General features: G+C 34.3%; 1 protein-coding gene across 1 annotated transcript in view; it reads right to left on the bottom strand.

The window, feature by feature from the left end:
* Nucleotides 1–2,149: 2,149 nt before the first annotated feature.
* Nucleotides 2,150–17,385, bottom strand: part of Brinp3 (BMP/retinoic acid inducible neural specific 3) — a 410,156-nt gene continuing 394,920 nt past the window's right edge. Inside the window, 1 exon segment of the mRNA XM_047520984.1 lies at nucleotides 2,150–3,603. Coding sequence (XP_047376940.1) covers nucleotides 2,487–3,603 — 1,117 coding nt within the window. The 3' untranslated portion in view covers nucleotides 2,150–2,486.

Below are 17,385 nucleotides of genomic sequence, written 5' to 3'. Positions count from 1 at the left end.
AAAAATAGAAACCTTAAAACTATTTTCATGTGTTGATTAGTTCTCCTTTAAATCTACATTGCATTTTAGAGTTTGTTTAGTATGTTTACATACATTGTATTCATGTTATCTTAGATGCAACATTGAAAGAAAGGTGTTCATATTTCCTGTTGTCTTTCAGGCAAATACTAGGCTTGGAGATACAAAAGACTAGCTGGCAGAGTTCTATGAGGAGAGTTGGAACTAAAATAATTTTATCTCACCCTATATTACCTTTGTGCCAACACTTTCCAGATACAAGAAGCCCCATGATAAAACCTTAGTTTACCCCTTTCTTACCTGTGCTGGTAGCATCTTCTTTCCCATATGCAGTCCAGAGTAGAGTGAACTATGCAATAAAAATATCATTGCTGACAATTTTTGTTAAGGACAATGAAATATTGCTTTTCAGAGCCCATTGGCAATGGTACATCTTGCTCGGATGGTTGCTGGGTGTCAGGGTCTGTGGACAGCTCTAAAACTCTTCTGGAAACAGTCCTAGAGATAACTCTGGCTTTTATAGCCAAAGTCTTTTCAAGGATAAGCTTGGTCATTCAGTGGATAATTATGTGTTCATCAATGCTGGTTTCATTTAATTTTTCAGGTATAGTATAAGTGTCTGTGTTTTCCAATGTTAACTGATTTAGATCTCAATTTATTAGGTGATTCTTTTTCACTAAAAGCTTTGACATGTAATAAAATTAAATAAATAAGATGGTTCATTCAAAGCTCAGTGGTGTAATGAGAAAAGGACAGATTCATTCCAGAAATATCTGTGTTGGAAGCTTATCTTTCAACTTCTTGGAGTGTGATCTTAGGAAATTTGACAAACTACTCTGAATCTTTGCTTTTCTCCATCAAAAACACGGCAATAATTGTTCACAACCTGGAGCTGTCCTCAGCATTAATTATTTGTGATGACACCAGAAAGATGGTGAGTGTTAAATAATTGTACATATTTTCTACTGAATTCCTACAATGACAGAAAGTACAGCAAAAACACAAACATTAGGCAACTAGAGTAAGAAATTCAGCTGCTCAGATATTAGGTAGGAAAACAATGCTTTGCTCATGACAGATTGGATAAGTATTTATCCAATCTGAACTGCTGGCTTATTTTTAAAATGTCTTGGAATTGGAAACAAACAGCACAAGAATCCAGAAGGTCTGTGGCATTTTGGTTAATAGTCATATCTTTTTCATCCATGTCATGAGTTCCTTTTGTGCCCTGAGAAATGCCTTCATGACCTCAAACATAAAGGTGGCCTAGACAGTGCATTTGTTAAATAAGAACATATTTATAAACTACCTAGAAAGAACTGAGTGATAAATGGCATAAACACATTTTACTGAGGCAGTCATGTACCTAAGAAAAAATTAAATTTAACTCTATAGAAAAAAGAACAAATTATACCTCAACATTGCATTGCAAATAATATGGAAACACTGTAACTTTCAGACCAAAATTTTGAATTAAAATTCATGAAGGGGTTTTCTTCTTAAAGTATCTTTTAGTAACAGTAGCTTTTCTGTGAGGGAAAAAAAATGTCTATTTACATTTGAACTAGTTATTTGAGCATTCATTTTACACCATTACATTACAATTTGAGAATTCTAGAAGTGCTATTTTATTGATGTTGGTAAAGTGATGGAAGGACTAGCTTTTCAGTACTTGAAATGAAAATCATTGTGCAGAGTTTGCTGATTATCGGTTATCAGAATATAGAGAAAGAATGACAAAGCACGTTGCTAAGGAAATTAAAGGTTTACTTTCTTCATGATATGACTTAGAATCACACTGATTTTCCTCTATGTTTGCCTAAATGGTTTGATATTTGCTTGGGAATTAGTTTATTCAACTATTTTAATAATAATTGTGTTTCTAGGATTGGTCTCTTAAAGCAGGTTGTAAACATACTGCTGCCATTGTGCTATGACCCATAAAATAACAACAGAATACTAAGCTTTCTGCCAAGTTGAGTTTTCCATAAAGTTAATTGCAAGGGACCTTCAAATGTTTCCATTAAAAAATCTTAGTGAATTCTCCCCAGGTTCTAACAAACTATATCAAAATAGAACTCATTTCATGGAAAAAAGGAATCCCACAGCACTTCTTTTTAATAACTGTTCAGCTACAAAATTTTATTGGTGTCTTTTTATGTTCCCTCTAGAGGATGTAATGCACAAAAGCATTGCCACGGAACATATAAAATTACAAATGAAATTTATTGTAAAAAGTAGAATGTCTTCTAGACTGGTCAGTATTTATTTCATTCATAAACCAAAACTGCAGTATAATATATTCATTGTCAGCAAGTTCATGTGTGTAAATTGCCATCCAATGTTATTGACTGATATAAGACAGATATTGAAAAGACAATTTAAATTTACTCTTCCAAACATAAACTGTTCCACAAAAGCACTGTAAAAACTCCTTCAAGATTTTGGGTTGTGCTTGACATTTATGGTTAACTACATAATTTGGTCGTGTCATAATCCATTGTGTTTGGCAATTTGGCATTAAACGCCTGCAGAGCAGATTGGATCCTCACCACCTCACTAGTAGACAGCTTGAGTCTATGACGAAGCAAGCAAGAGAAAAGATCTAGACGACGCTGACCAGGTGGGGAGAGTTTATTTACACGGTCTCTTATCTCTAGTAGTTGCAAAAGTGCTGAGTCCTGGGATCCCTGAGTATAGGGGTAGTCCAGCTGCAAAATCAGGTCCCGAATTGCTTCAGGGTCGAAGTGCATGCTGTAGCCAAACACTTGGATGTTGTTGATTTTCATGTAGCCCAGGTTCCGGGAAGGGTCAATAAACTCCAAAGGTTCGTAGTAAATGCTCTCATTGCCATTGGGGCCATTCGACTTGATGCGACTCCTCAGGTAGATGTGTACTGTCTCAAAAAATGTCTTCCACTTGTTCCCCAGAGTTAGTGTCCAGTTATAACACTGCAGAGGGAGGTCCAACTTAGTCCGCTCCCAGTCTGGAAAGCTGTTTTCATTCACAGGCATAAACCAGCTCTCAGAGTGGCTGCCTCCAAAAGGATTGACGTAAACAGCCAACACGGGCTCCAAGGTGCTGTTTTTAGTTAGGCAAATCTGTAAAGAGAGACCCAAGATCATGTGGACCAGACTTGACTTGTATTTGTTACTCTTCAAGGTGAGAAGCATCCGTTTCCGCCAGGAAGGGTCAAACCAGCTGTTGAGGCGCATGTCATTGCTGATAAAAATGGCATGAACTTCTATTCGTCTGTCTGTTTTTTGCAACAAGTATTTCATCTCAAGGTCTTGCAGGTCAGTCTCAAAGCCAATATAGTGATCAGTGGACTCTGCGACTTCAGGCTTGCAAAGCCCCTGGCTCAGCATGTAACCAGTATTGCAGGTGCCACAGCGGGTGCGGTTGTCAGGTGCGCAGGTCAGGCAGGCGGAGGCGTCGCCCACAGTGCAGGGCAGGAACGAGGTGCAGACCACTTGGTCATTCGGACACGTGCATGAGTGCGTCTCTTCTGAAAAGCTGCCCAGGAGGCCATTCTCATTGCAGTAGAGAAAAGACTGGATGCGAGTAAGCCAGTAGGTTGAGGTTCTAGAAATACAAAACAAAACGAATCTACATAAATACACAGGTGTGTGTGTGTGTGTGTGTGTGTGTTCGTGCATTTTAAACATGAGGTATCTTCTGAAGAGATTGTATCGCATCTCAGTGTACTTGCAAGGTGATTGTAAGTATAATTAGGTTGGATATTGTTTTGAAATGATAACCAACAATAGGAAATAAAAGTTTTATCAAAAAATATCTATAGCCAAATTAGAGCATATGAATAACAGTTGTTCATTCATTCATTCATTATTTTCATAAAGCAAGTATTGCAGGAAGCATGAATATAAAATAAAAGAGAAGAAACATAAACAACTCTAAGTTGTCAATCACTGTACTTAGATCCTAGAGTTTTACCAACAATGAAAGAACAAGTACCCACTGAGAGGGAAAATATTATTAACACGTCTTTGATTTTACACTTACAGGCTGCTCAAGGAAATAGTTGAAAATATCTCATTAAAAGCAACGAGCTCTTCTAATAAGGGAAAAGCATGTTAGTTTAATATGTTTGATTTTAGTCATTAACATTTTTTCATATCAGGCTAATCATGAAGCCAATTTAACATCTCACTTTCCCTATTTTACTGCATTATTCAAACTCTTTTGGCTTATTGAAGATCTCAGTAAAATACTGAAGGAAAACTGGTAGCCTTGTAATTAGATAATTTCTTGTTTTTACCATGTTGCTTTTTCACACTAGCTTAATGATTATGGGAAAAGTTGCATGAGCTGTATTAAATAGAGTTTTCTCATGTAAAAAATGCAAATTAGTGATACCTTCCATTTTGAATTTTTGTGACAGGTAAGTCAGACTCAAATTGTATGAATGTATTTAGAATTTTGTGCACTATTTCATAGTAGGAAAGCAAAAATTGAATATTTTTTGGTATACTTATGCATTTATAATGTTAATATTTAGTACATTTTCTGTAAAATATATATAGTGCACTCAGATATTTAGATTTATTATATCATTGTTGTTTTAAATTATTTTATATAATGCTGGTAAAACAGATATTAATCTGTTTATTCAATCATTAAAAACAATTAATGATATTCAAGACAAGTATTTATGTTACATGAAATTGTGATCTCTGCCCATTCTCCCCTTGAAATGTTTAACACATTTTTTAAGGTAAGTGCTTCCATGTTTTCTCAAATAATTTCAACCTTTTTTCTCTCTCATACCATCTACTTATTTTTCTTCATAGTGCCTTTTTCCACTTACAATCTTATATTATTGTGTACTTACCTCTTTATATTGTTCCTCTCATTAAATATAATACTCAATTTACCAGAAGCCTGTATGGTTTTTTTGTAGCTACATATCAAGTGCACACCAGAATGTCAGATGATAGGGGTTAATATTCACTAAACATTGAATAAAATGCAGGAAATTAAAGAAACATGGGCTCAATTAGTATATCTAAATGAAATTTAAACTTTAAACATGTCATTTAATGTAGTAGGGAAGTCTTAGCTCCCAAGTTACAGGTAGTAGAGTTATATAACCTATGCTTTGAAATCTGTCCTATGAAATATATAGGAAATTCATCTTTGCATGTCTTCTATAAATGCAATTTCATCTTGTAGTCTAAGAAGGAAAAAACAGGACATAAAAAATTTTCTCCTTTATTTCTCATACTGAAAGCACTAACTGAAATCCTAAATATATTCAATTCACTTTAGATTTCGAACATGTTCCCCAAAATTGTTACGTTGGAAACATGGTCCCCAGTGTGCAATGCTGGGGGTGTGGAACCTAACAGGAGGTGTTTGTATCATGGGAGTGCCATCCTCACAACTGAATTAATGATGCTATCGTGGGAGTAATTTTCTTATAATGAGACAAGTTCAGCCCCCTATTTAACTTTAGCTCTTTCACCCTTTCTTTGACTTTCTGCTATGGGTGACCCAGCAAAAATGACCTCACCAGATGCTGGTCCCTGGATCTCAGGCTTCTCAGCTTCCAGAACTGTAAGTCAATAAGTTTCTGTTCATTATACTTTTACCAGTTTTTGCTATTCTGTTTTAGCAGGACAAAGTGGACAAAAACAATTCATTCCCAAGTTTCTTTATACACTTTTAAGATAGGTTCTCTGAAAACCTCTCCCAGGAGTATGTGCAAGGTCATGAAAAACAAAGATGTGAGGCTTTCTGGAACTTTTTTGAGCCATACAGGTATTTATAAGTATCTCTGTTACTCCTATTGTGATTCCTTATTTTCCACCTCAGAATTTATGTATGAGAAGCTTCCTGTTTTTAGTTTATGAAGCAGCTTGATTAATCATTTCTGTATTCAACCTCAGAAAACAGAAATTAGTATCACTGATTTAAAACCTGTATTTACTGACTTGTCTATTCCATTTCATTCTCTTTCTCAATCAGTTTCTTCTCCTTCCTTCCTACCATTTTCCCTTCCTATCTTCCTTTTTGTTTTCCTCCCAATCTCCTTCTTTTTGCTTTATCTCTAGTTGTATTTATGTCTAATATAAAGTATATAAAATATATATCCCATCTGGATTGAAAATTATATTTTCTTCCCTGAAACCAAAGCATAAAATTCTCTGAGCCAACTCATCTCTCACAGTAAGCTCTAATCATGTTTTGAAATCGTAAGAACAAAACAAAAAATGAAATAAATAGACCTAAGGCTAAAGATGGCATTCGCAAAACTAGGACACGGTAGAAAGAACGGTGTGGACATTTTACAAAAGCAATGGCTTTTCCATCCGTTAGTATTTTTCAATCCTTTCCACGTTTCCACAGATGCATTAGTGCAGGAATGTGCTCAGCTTCTTGGACTTCGGTCTGTCATGTATGAATACTGATAACTCAGCACACCGTCAAATCCTGGCACCCGCGATGGGAAAGTTGGAATGCAGATTTTCTTGCTGCTTGTCCTCCCCCTCTCACTACTTATCTTTTGACTATTTTACTGTATTTCACAATGTAGGAATACACTGTTAAAGGAAAAAACTGCAATAATCTGTCTTTTCTTCACTCTCAGTAAAATCTGAGTGCAGGCATTAGTCAAAAATACAGACTAAGCAAATGTCAAGATTGTATAATGGATTTTTCACTACCCACAAGTTCACATATTAAGTTTTTCCCCCAACAAAGTGAAATTTACCTGTTCTTATTTTATTTTGTAACTTTTAAAGTTTTCAGAGATAAATGTCTGCAAATTTTCAGTTAGGTTGAATCAAGTGTTTTTTTTCAATTTACATTTACTTTTAATATTAAAATGAGTAAATAGCATTGCATTTTATTGACATATGCCTATATCGTGTGTGTGATATGTACGTGTCTGTGTTTGTTCTGCATGCACATATGTGACATCTTGTGGATGTCATGCACACGAGTGCATGTATAAGGTATATGCATGTGCTCATTTGCACATGTGTGGTTTGTTCATGTGTGTTATGTATGTCACATTGATTGAGACAAGTTGAAGATCTACTGAGGCTAGGAATGGAAAATGCAATTCTGAAAGATAAACTGCAAAGTGAATGAGGGCAGGCAGGTATTTTTGTTTGCTTGCTTGCTTTTTATCTAACACATGGCATTGTTCCAGATATTTACTTAAAAGCACTTCATAGAATAAAGGAAAGATGAAGGGAAGGGAGAATGGAGAAAGGGAATAAGGCATTATGGTGAATGAATTATACATCAAGAAAGAACAGAACTATACATTATGAAAGAACAGAAGAAAGAAACCAGAAGAATTCAAGACTTAAAGCAAAAATATGTGATACATATAATGCTATAGACCAATGAAAGGTTAAATAAACCCCTTATCTAGTAGGAAGACAGTTTGCATGTTGTAAATATTTCTTAAAAACCTTTTTAGGGGCTATAATTACAAAGAAGGAAAGAGCTTTCCTGAGCTAACCTAAAATTAATTTGGAAAAAATCATTAGCTAAAATGTCAATAGCATTTAAATCATCAAGGAATCATATTGCATACTATTTTGAGAAGTTTAGAGGACTGGGTAGTCCAAGTGTCTCTGTTTAACCTGTAACAGTCTCTATGTGTTTTAAGATCTGCTCTTCTCCATGGGATACATATTTTGTAAGTGTCAGAAAAGAAATAGACTGGGAGTCTGTATGCCATATTCCCAAGCCGATACTGTACCCTGTGATCTGGGAGAAGTACTTAGATCTTTCACTTTCAGCAAATATTTTGGAGTTCAAACAAATGTAATGTCAAATTTTGATTCTGCATAACACTGGGAAAACACACACACACACACACACACACACACACACACACATAAGGCTTGATGTATTTACCTGTGATTTCACTTGATATGATGCTAGTATGAAAAGGTATAACATATTGTATTAGTCCACTATTTGTTGTTATAGGAAAACACCTGTCACAGCCTAGTTTTATGAAGTAAAGAGGTTTATTTAGCTCAAAGTTTTGGAAACTGAAAGTCCAGCAGCATAGTGTAGCCTTGTATAAGGGCCTCATTGTAAAAGCAGCATGTCTCAAATCAGGAAGCAAAGAGATCTGGGTGAGTACAGGCTTGCTCCTTTTAATAACAACTCTCGAGAGAACTAAGAGAGTCTATTGTAATCCTTTCCAAGGGCAACACCCCTAATGATGAAAGGAGCCCCCATTAGACCCCATCACTAAAAGATCTGCACCATCTTCCAGTAGCCTAGGGACCAAGCTTCCAACACATGGACCAAATCCAATTCATAGAACATATAAATCTATGAGTCTCACATTTGGTTGTTGTAATGAAACAACATGCATGAAAGGCTTGTCTTAAAATTTTTCTGTTATTAAGAATATCATGATATAGTCTTATACTTTTAGTTTAATATATCAAGTGAGTATTGAATCAGATGTCTGTGCCTACCCCAGACATACTGGAAGATTTTCTAGGACCAAGAATGTCTCGTAAAAACACACAGCTCCAGATAATTGCTATGTACACACAGAGATTATGAGGTTCCTATGTATGTAAATTAACAACCGAAAAGCTGCTGTTTGGCTATATTTCAGTATCATCTAGACATTAAAATGCAACAACATGTTCAGAAGAAAGAGAAAAGTTGAAATTTCTGTAGAGAAGTAGATAGCAGCAGACAGCTTTTATTTTAATTTACATGTATTGGAGTCAATAGCCACTATGTACAATAAAATTTGCAAACTTTGCACTGGAAAATTTTGGTATGTAAATACACAAGAAAAATAAAGTAAACCCTAAGCCTGGCTTAATAAATTCTTATACTTTCCAGTAACATTAATATATCATTCACTGCACATCACTCCATGGGCCAGACACTCTGTATTCATTTTATTTAAAAAGTTCTCAAAGGAGTTTAAAAATGTGAAACCCAGTTTAAAATGTGAAAACCACTGAGCCTCATAAGTTTTAATGATTTAATGACGTATCTATTAAGCACTAAAGACAAACTCAAAGAAGCAAATGAAAATATTATTTTTTTAAATGTGTGATGAAAGTGTTGCTCCACCAGATAGAGAAAAAAAGCACTTAACAGATAACCTCAGGGAAAATATCCATTTATTGTCTTAGCAGGATAACATTCAAAATAAAATAACTTTTATTTGTGATATAATGGCTAGATTTTTGAGCAATAATAGAGTATATTTGCTGTAGATCATTTTCTCAGGAGCCCAAGTGTCAACTTTAAATCTTGTTTCATTTATCTCATCTGAAAAACTGGAATAAAATATCTCATAAATCTGCTCTAAAAATTAAGGCGCAATTGCAGGTAAAGCACTTAAAACAGTGCCTATGCACAGAATAAACAGGAAATAAATGTAAATTCTTATTCCTATAATTATCATTGTTATTTCTCCTGTCATCTCTTAAGAAACTGTCATTGTAGACAGTTTCTTTTTTATAACTGATTTTTCTTCCCAGAAGATGAAGCTCTTCATTTTCTCTTCAAGAACTCATGCATGTATGCAAACTACACAGTGTCCCTGCATTTCACCTTTATCAAAATAGACACCATTTTGATAACATGATTGAGACTATTTAAAAGCACAGGTGTGGTCTCTTTGTGATAGTTTTGAAGGACTCTCGTATCTGCAAAAACAATATTTTTCCAATTCAGAACGTATATTCTAGATGCTAACTGTTTGCACCAAGGTATTAGAACATATGTTGATACAAAAACAATTACTTCATCTCATGGTTAAATCCTCTCTGAGCACTAATAATCTTATTTCAAAGGTCCCTTATTCCAACCTTCTAATCCTTTATTGCTTTCCAAATCTGCAATGTGCTTCCAAATTTTTAAACCTAAACAATATAAATTCAGTATCTTTTTGAAGTAAAGGATTATTCTTTTGAGTAGGCCATTTCATTTTAGCTTTCATAGATTTGTTTTTCTCAGACCCTAATACTTTAAATATAAATTTTGGGGATTAAGCAACCATAGCCATTTAAACAATCATAAGCTGATTATTCGCTCAGTCACTGACAGATAAAACCAAGTAACACTCTGTCACTCTCCCTTTTCTGACTCTGCTTCTCTGGCCATCTCAGTCTTGGCAATGTTATCTGGGCCTCATGTTGACACTCTTGACACAACACAGTTCCACTCTTGTAAATAATTTTCCACCCTGCGGGGGAAAAAAATTCTCTTTTTAAGTACTCTGGACTGTGAGTCTCCCAGGGAAATGTGCGTGCGTGTGCACGCACACACACACACACACACACACACACACACACACAGGGGCAGGGGAGATGCACACATGTTTTAAGTTGTGAAACTAAGTTCAATGTCTATCAATAATTCGGCTTGGAAGAGGATAATTTGGGCTTGGAAGAGTAAGTGGAGATGTGGGTTATATTTTAAAGATAACCTTAGATGATGGTAACATTCATTTGAAATTTTTCACATGCTCAATAATATTACAAGCATTATTTCATTATATCCTCCCAATCTCTCACTACTCCTTGATATAAGGATGCCTATTTCCCCAATTTATAGATAATGTCATGAGTTATAAAATAATTAAATAATAAATTGCCCTAGATCAAAGGATTAGTAAGTGCCAGAGCAGAAAATACCTTCCTGGTATCTATTATCCAGAATTACAGCTTCTTATCATTGTAAACATGCACATTTCAAATAATTTATTAATTCATTAGGTAGAATGGTGTTCACAAAAAAATCTTACTTCTTGATTACTAAAACTGCATTTAAGAAAAACCAATTAGATATGCATTCTTCTCCTTCTATAGTATTAAAGAAATGGACATTCAGTGTCATAAATGGAAGGCACATAAAGATAAACCCAACTATTTTACTATAAGCAAAGATAGAATGTTCCCCAAATATCTCTAATTAGAGTCCTTCAGTTGTCTTTCAAATATTACCATATTTTAGTATTTTCCACTATAACACTTTGAATATTAAGATAAAAAAGCTTGAAAAGTATTATGATATGTAATTTTGGGCTATTATATGGTGAATGTAAATGAGGAATATTGACATAAATGCAAATAATGTCAAATATAATATCAAATAATCTTGCCTCTCATTATGTTATGCATTTTGTGAGGAAAAAGTTATGTGTTCACCAGTTTATTATCATACAGTACCTAAACCAGTTACAGTGTTTATTTATTTGACTGATAAGGCTCTTTTTTACAGCCTTCCTAACCTTTATAAGGCTCTCAGGATTATGGATCTAAATTTGAAAGTATAAACAATAAAATTTAGGATTCTTTCAAGTAAAATAGTACTCATGAAGAAGTTAGGTTATTTCATCCTTCACAGAGATGTTCTGCATTTAAAGAATGAGTTACTGACACAAAAATATAGATGAATATCAAAAACATTAGCTGAATGAGATATAAAATGGTATGATGAATAAAACCATTTATATGAAGCTAATGAAGATGCAAAACTTAAACCTATGGTGGAAGAAATATTGTCTGTGGGGATGGATATTGTAATTGGTCATGAGTGAACTCCTGGGGTAATGAAATGATCCTATCTTGATTATGGTCATGGTATGTTTGTATATCAAACTGTCACAATTAAGAACTGTTTATTTCAATACGTATTTGTTTTTCAAAATCTAAAAGTCTGATTCTAAACTTTCTGAGAAACATAGTAAATTGAATATTAAATGCAATAGTAAATGAGAAATATAAGTAAAATATTAATTAAAGAGAAATAAATAACATTAAAAAAAATGAAAGGAGGAGTACATGACCTACCAAGTATATAGTCACGATATAAAACTATACAAATTAGGACAGCTTAATATCAATACATAGATAAAACCAAAAGCAAGTTACAAATAAAACAACAAAAACAAAGAAAACCCAAACCACAAAATTGAATGCCAAACCTAGAAACAAAACCAAATATATAATGCATGACAAGATGACATTTCAAAAATTAAGGCAAAAAATGCAGGGTTTTGTGTTTATATGTATTTAAGGAGTATGAAAGAGAAGAATTGCTATAATAGGATAAAGGTGGTTTAGCTATCCACCAGGAAATGTTTCCAGATGACTTCATACAACGAAAGGTTAGTAATTACTTTATATACTTGGTGAAGAAAATTTTTAAATAATTTAATTGAAGGATATGTCTGAGTTGCCTGAGATAAAAACACAACTTAGCTCTGATTTTGGTTAATTTTTCCAGTCCCTGGAGAGAGTCAGAATGACCTTTGTAGAATAACAGATGACATTCATATTTTTGCTGGTGTTTTCTTGTGAATTATAGGGAGAGGTAGGAAAACTGGGACAATCACTGGCTTTGAATACAAGAAAAACCCTCTAGAGTAGCTGTAATTTGTCATAAGGTTGACGTCTACCTTGCTGTGCTGTGGAACACAGATAAGAGCAGATATACTGGTACAAAACTGTTCATGAGTCTTCTGAAGAGACATGCCAGTTTAAATGAAACTCAAATAGTAAAGAGAATGAATATCATATGATGGGGTATGCATGAGAGAGAGAGGAAGGTGCTCAGAAATGAGAAAATGATGAGAGTGAGCTTTTAGGGATGATTCACATCAAAGTTTAAGAAAAATTTGTTGTGATGCATTGATAGTGTTCTTGCATTTATTAAAATGTGTTGCACAAATATATAATAATATTCTGGCAATAAAAATTTTAAGTTTTATAACATTTAGTATTTGTTTCATTCTCAAGCTGCTCAATTAATACAATTTCAAATATATATTAGGAACCTCTCCACCCCCAAGTACAAGGGAAATATTTAGTGCAAACATCTTCAAACAGTATACAAATGGTGCTTTAATTGCAGGAAGGTCCATGAATGACACTGTACTGTCACATACTTTAGTCAAATTTGAATAGGTCTCATATTTGTTTTCAGAGAAATTAGAATCCCAGATTCTCCTAGAATTGGGCAGGGGATGAGGTGCTAGCATCTTTAATGATGTCATCACCCAGTTAATGTTCCCGGCATCGACTAACATGGAAAACCATGGACTTCTCTTGTGACTTTAGACTCAAGTGCTCATTCATTCATATAGATTTCATTTTATAATCATTTCCCTATATGATCTCATCTGGCCTCTCATTTCCATTCCCATGGACAATGGGAAGTCTGCCAAAGTATCTCCAGCCCAGGTCTCCTTCTTGAGGTCCAAAAATTGCATTGCAGAGTGCTTATGCATATCAGGATATACCTTAAGTATCTCAAATTTATGGGTCTCAACTGAATTATTTTCCCCTCTGTATTTCTTCTATATAGCTCCTAATCCTGTTGTAGTCACAATGTTAAAGAATACAGATACTTACAGTAGAGAACTCTACGTGTGCTTGCCCACTCTCATTTCCTTTTTCTAACCAATACAAGTAAAAGAAAGGAGTAAGAAGAAGTAGGTAGGTCACTGGGGGCATACCTTTGGGATTTATATTTTATCACTAGTGAGTGGTGTTTTCTCTCCACTTCCCTAGCCATGTCTGAGTTGCTTCCCTTTTTGCCACACCACTTCACCATGATGTTCTTCCCCACCTTGGGTCCAGCCAGCCAACCATGGACTGAACCTCTGAAACCAAGAGGCAAATAAATATTTCTTCCTCTAAGTTGTTTTTCTCAGGTCTTTTGGTCAGGTCAAAGCAAAAGGTGACTAAAGCATGAGGGTAACCATTTGATCCTGATCAAGACAATGGTAAAAAGCCTGTGCTTGAGAACTGCAAGAATACACAATCTCTGGATGGAATGCTGCATGCTGGGGAAATAGCTCTGGAAATACTGAGAGGGAATATTTTTATTTGAATCGAATTGGCATTGCTTAAAAGAGCCATTATGAACTTAGAGCAAGATTTAAAAAATATTAGATTAGAAATTCAAAATGTCCACTTCTACACAACAAAAACATTCCAATTGTATTTTCTCTGAACTTGAGAATATTAGTAAGTGTGAAACCCCTTTAGAATTTTTATACCTCTGTACTACTTCCTAGTTTATAAAATTTCCACTTTTAGCTGCCTATTTTTTAAATGTATTTAAAGTGTTGCCATGATAAAGCATTTCCTGAATTACCTAAGGAGGATTAAGCATTTCCTTTGTGCTCAACTTGCAATTTGTACCCATTAAAATAAAACTTAATGCTTTAATTATTTGTTTTCATATCTCTTTTGCCAAATTCTAAAACTCTGATATGCTCATATTTGCTTTCCTAGTATCTATAAATATTAGCCATTGCACATGTTTCCCAGTGGGAGGAAATGGGGAAATAGTGGAAGTGATGATGTAAGTGCACAATTCTTACATTTTTCCCAATGAACTAGTAGATAGGAATCAAGTTGCTCAATATCACAAATTTTCTACATGCTGTGTGAACTATTATGTCAGTGAAAGGGTTTACAAACTAAAGCTAATTATGGATTCTGGAGGAATTATACAGATTATTTAGGATGTACTTCCATAGATAAATGGAAAGATTTTGAATATGATACTTACAGCACTGGAATTTAATCTCAGGTTAACATTTGGATGTTAGTGTTCAGATATGAGATATTTACCCCAAAAGTTTCTGTGTTAATGTAGGGATATTCATAAGTAAAAAGATTGGCTTATGAGAGCTATACACTAATCAATCCATTGTAATTTGAATGAACTAACTGGGTGGTAACTGTGGGTCACTAGGAGTGTGTCCTGGAAGAGTTCCTCTTTCATGTGGCCCCCGCCCCTCAGCTACCTGGATGCTACCACATGATGTTCTGCCTTATCTTGGGCTCAGAGCAATCAGTATATTCAAGCCACCATGGACTAAAACTCTGAAACTGTGAGTCAAATTGAATTTTTACTTCTCTAATTTGTTCTTGTCGGGTATCTTGATCCCAGTGATGAAAAGTTGTCTACCACACAGGAATACATTCATATTTTCAAAAGTAATAACTGATATTAAGGATCATTCTCTTTGTCTTTTTATTCATAATTATTCATGCTACTATGCTTTGTAGCTCAATATCTGGTCAAAAATTCTATCTAACAACTTGGTATCTGTCCACTGATCATCTCCAAATCATCCTCAATACCTGTCACTTATACTTTTTTTTTTAACACCCATGTTAGATTTAATGACTCATAATCATAGTACTTTCAGACATATTTTCAACTCCCTGTGTTAATTTGAAAGAAAGTATAACCCTGAATAAACCCAAATCTTGGTAAACTCCATGGCCAAACCTGAAAATAGCTAAAAATTAATGGAAGAAAACAGAAAACTGTGTGGATTGGGCTCAAAAATCTCAAGAGGTGTTTCAGTGTTACTTGTTAATTCTCATACATTTCCCCAGTCATTTTGGTCTCCCAATCTACCAAATCACTATTTTATACATAATTAATTATTTTCATATGGCCACACTTTCTCATTTCCAACTGAGTTGACTTTACTTCTGATTTAGTCAAGCAAAAGGAACAATTCGAAGAAAATTTATTTTTTCCTCTACCAGTAAATCTACCAAACTTTCTCCTAAATCATATGCATATTCTAACTTAACAAAGACTGCAAGGATGGATTACTTCTGATCGTCTCCCACATCAACCTTGCATTGAATGCCATCTTCCAATGCTTTCTCAGGATTTTATTGTTGTTCCAATTTCCTTTCCCTAATCATCTTAGCATCTCTCTCTGCATTACAGTATGTACATGGGAGCATTCTAAAAGGTACCCTTCATTAATTGAAAGTCTTCTTCCAGATATCATCTAATTACTTTGTTCACTTTTTCTAGAAAAACTCAACAAAAATGTTATCTATCTCCACAGGCTTTACTTTATCTCTCTTCATTTGTTATTCAACTTCCCTAGTTTATTATAAAAATGACTTGGCTCAACTTCGGTTTTTCCAGCATGTCAGCAATAACAGACCTCAACAAAACTAACCTTTTGACAGAGCTGCTTATTTCCTTCTTGAAATACTCCTTTCACTTGCCTTCTTGAACAATATGCTCTTAATATATTTCCCATCAACTCATCTCTCACTGACAGCCTTAATTAGTCTCTTTTGTTAAAGTTTCTGGTACTCTTTAACCTCTAAATCTTTAAGTTTCTGATGGTAATATTCTGTAATACTTCTCAATGTGCTAACCAAGCAATTAGATTCAAGCTCATTATTTAACTACAAGTTAATAAAACATGTTGATCATGACCAAACTTTTATGTTCAGTATACTTTTAGTATACTTAAGCTTGAACTTGTTCTTCCTCTCATGACTATCAGTCTTCCAGCACAGAATGCATTCAGAGTGTCCAGAGTAGATGAAGTAAGACAAATTGGGAGGGAACAGGTCTAGCAAGGGACAATAAAGATAACATGGAATTGAAATGGGATGGTGGTTTTTAACTAGAGATGAAAAGAAGAAATTAGAGAAAAACTTAAGCAATTTTATTCATAAATCAAAATTCCTTCTCCCATCTCTTTTTTCATACACTAAAAACCTTACTGAACTTTGGATTTCATAGAGGGAAATGAGAGAGTGGAGGTGGTAGGGGTATGAAAGATGGTGGAATGAGACAGGCATCATTACCCTATGTAGATGGATGATTACATGAATAGTGTGAATCTACATTGTGTACAACCATAGAAACAAAAAGTTGTGCCCCATTTGTGTACAATGAATCAAAATGCAGTCTGAAAAAATAAAAAATTTAAAAAATTTTTTTAAATCTTTCTAAAACTTTTACATAAATATAACTCTACCCTCTCTACTAATACTGATCTGAATATTTACATAATTTCATGTGAATTTTAAGAAGTACAGACCCCTCCAGGATAAAATGCATATATTGTAAGTACATATGCAACATCAAATGAAAAAAAGTGATCCTTTTCTTGGAGCAAAAATAATGTTCTAAAAGAAAATTTTCTACTGGCTTCTTTGACCCTTTACAAAGATAATTTGTATTTTAGAATAGCTCCCTCCCTCACTCCTTTGTTTTTCATCCCCAGAACAACTGAGGTTCAACAGGGTAGAAATTACTGCCTCAAATCCATACTGTTAGATGGGTAGACCCAAACACCAGGAAAAAACAAGGGAAAATATTTCCAAACAAAATAAGGTACTTCAATAACAGGATCCAGCAATGCCACAGTGGAAGAAATGTTAGAGAAGGAATTTAGAATAGTCATAGTTAAATTGATCTGTGAGATAAAGGATGATGTAAGGAATAACATCAAAGAGAAAATACAGGAAGCAAAATATCACTTCAATAAAGAGCTAGAGATTCTGAAAGAAAATTAAGCAGAAATTCTCAAAATGAAGGTATCAATAA

This window comes from Sciurus carolinensis, chromosome 12 (assembly GCF_902686445.1).
Source record: "Sciurus carolinensis chromosome 12, mSciCar1.2, whole genome shotgun sequence".
Taxonomy (NCBI): Eukaryota; Metazoa; Chordata; class Mammalia; order Rodentia; family Sciuridae; genus Sciurus; species Sciurus carolinensis.
This window is presented reverse-complemented; position numbering and strand designations above follow the sequence as displayed.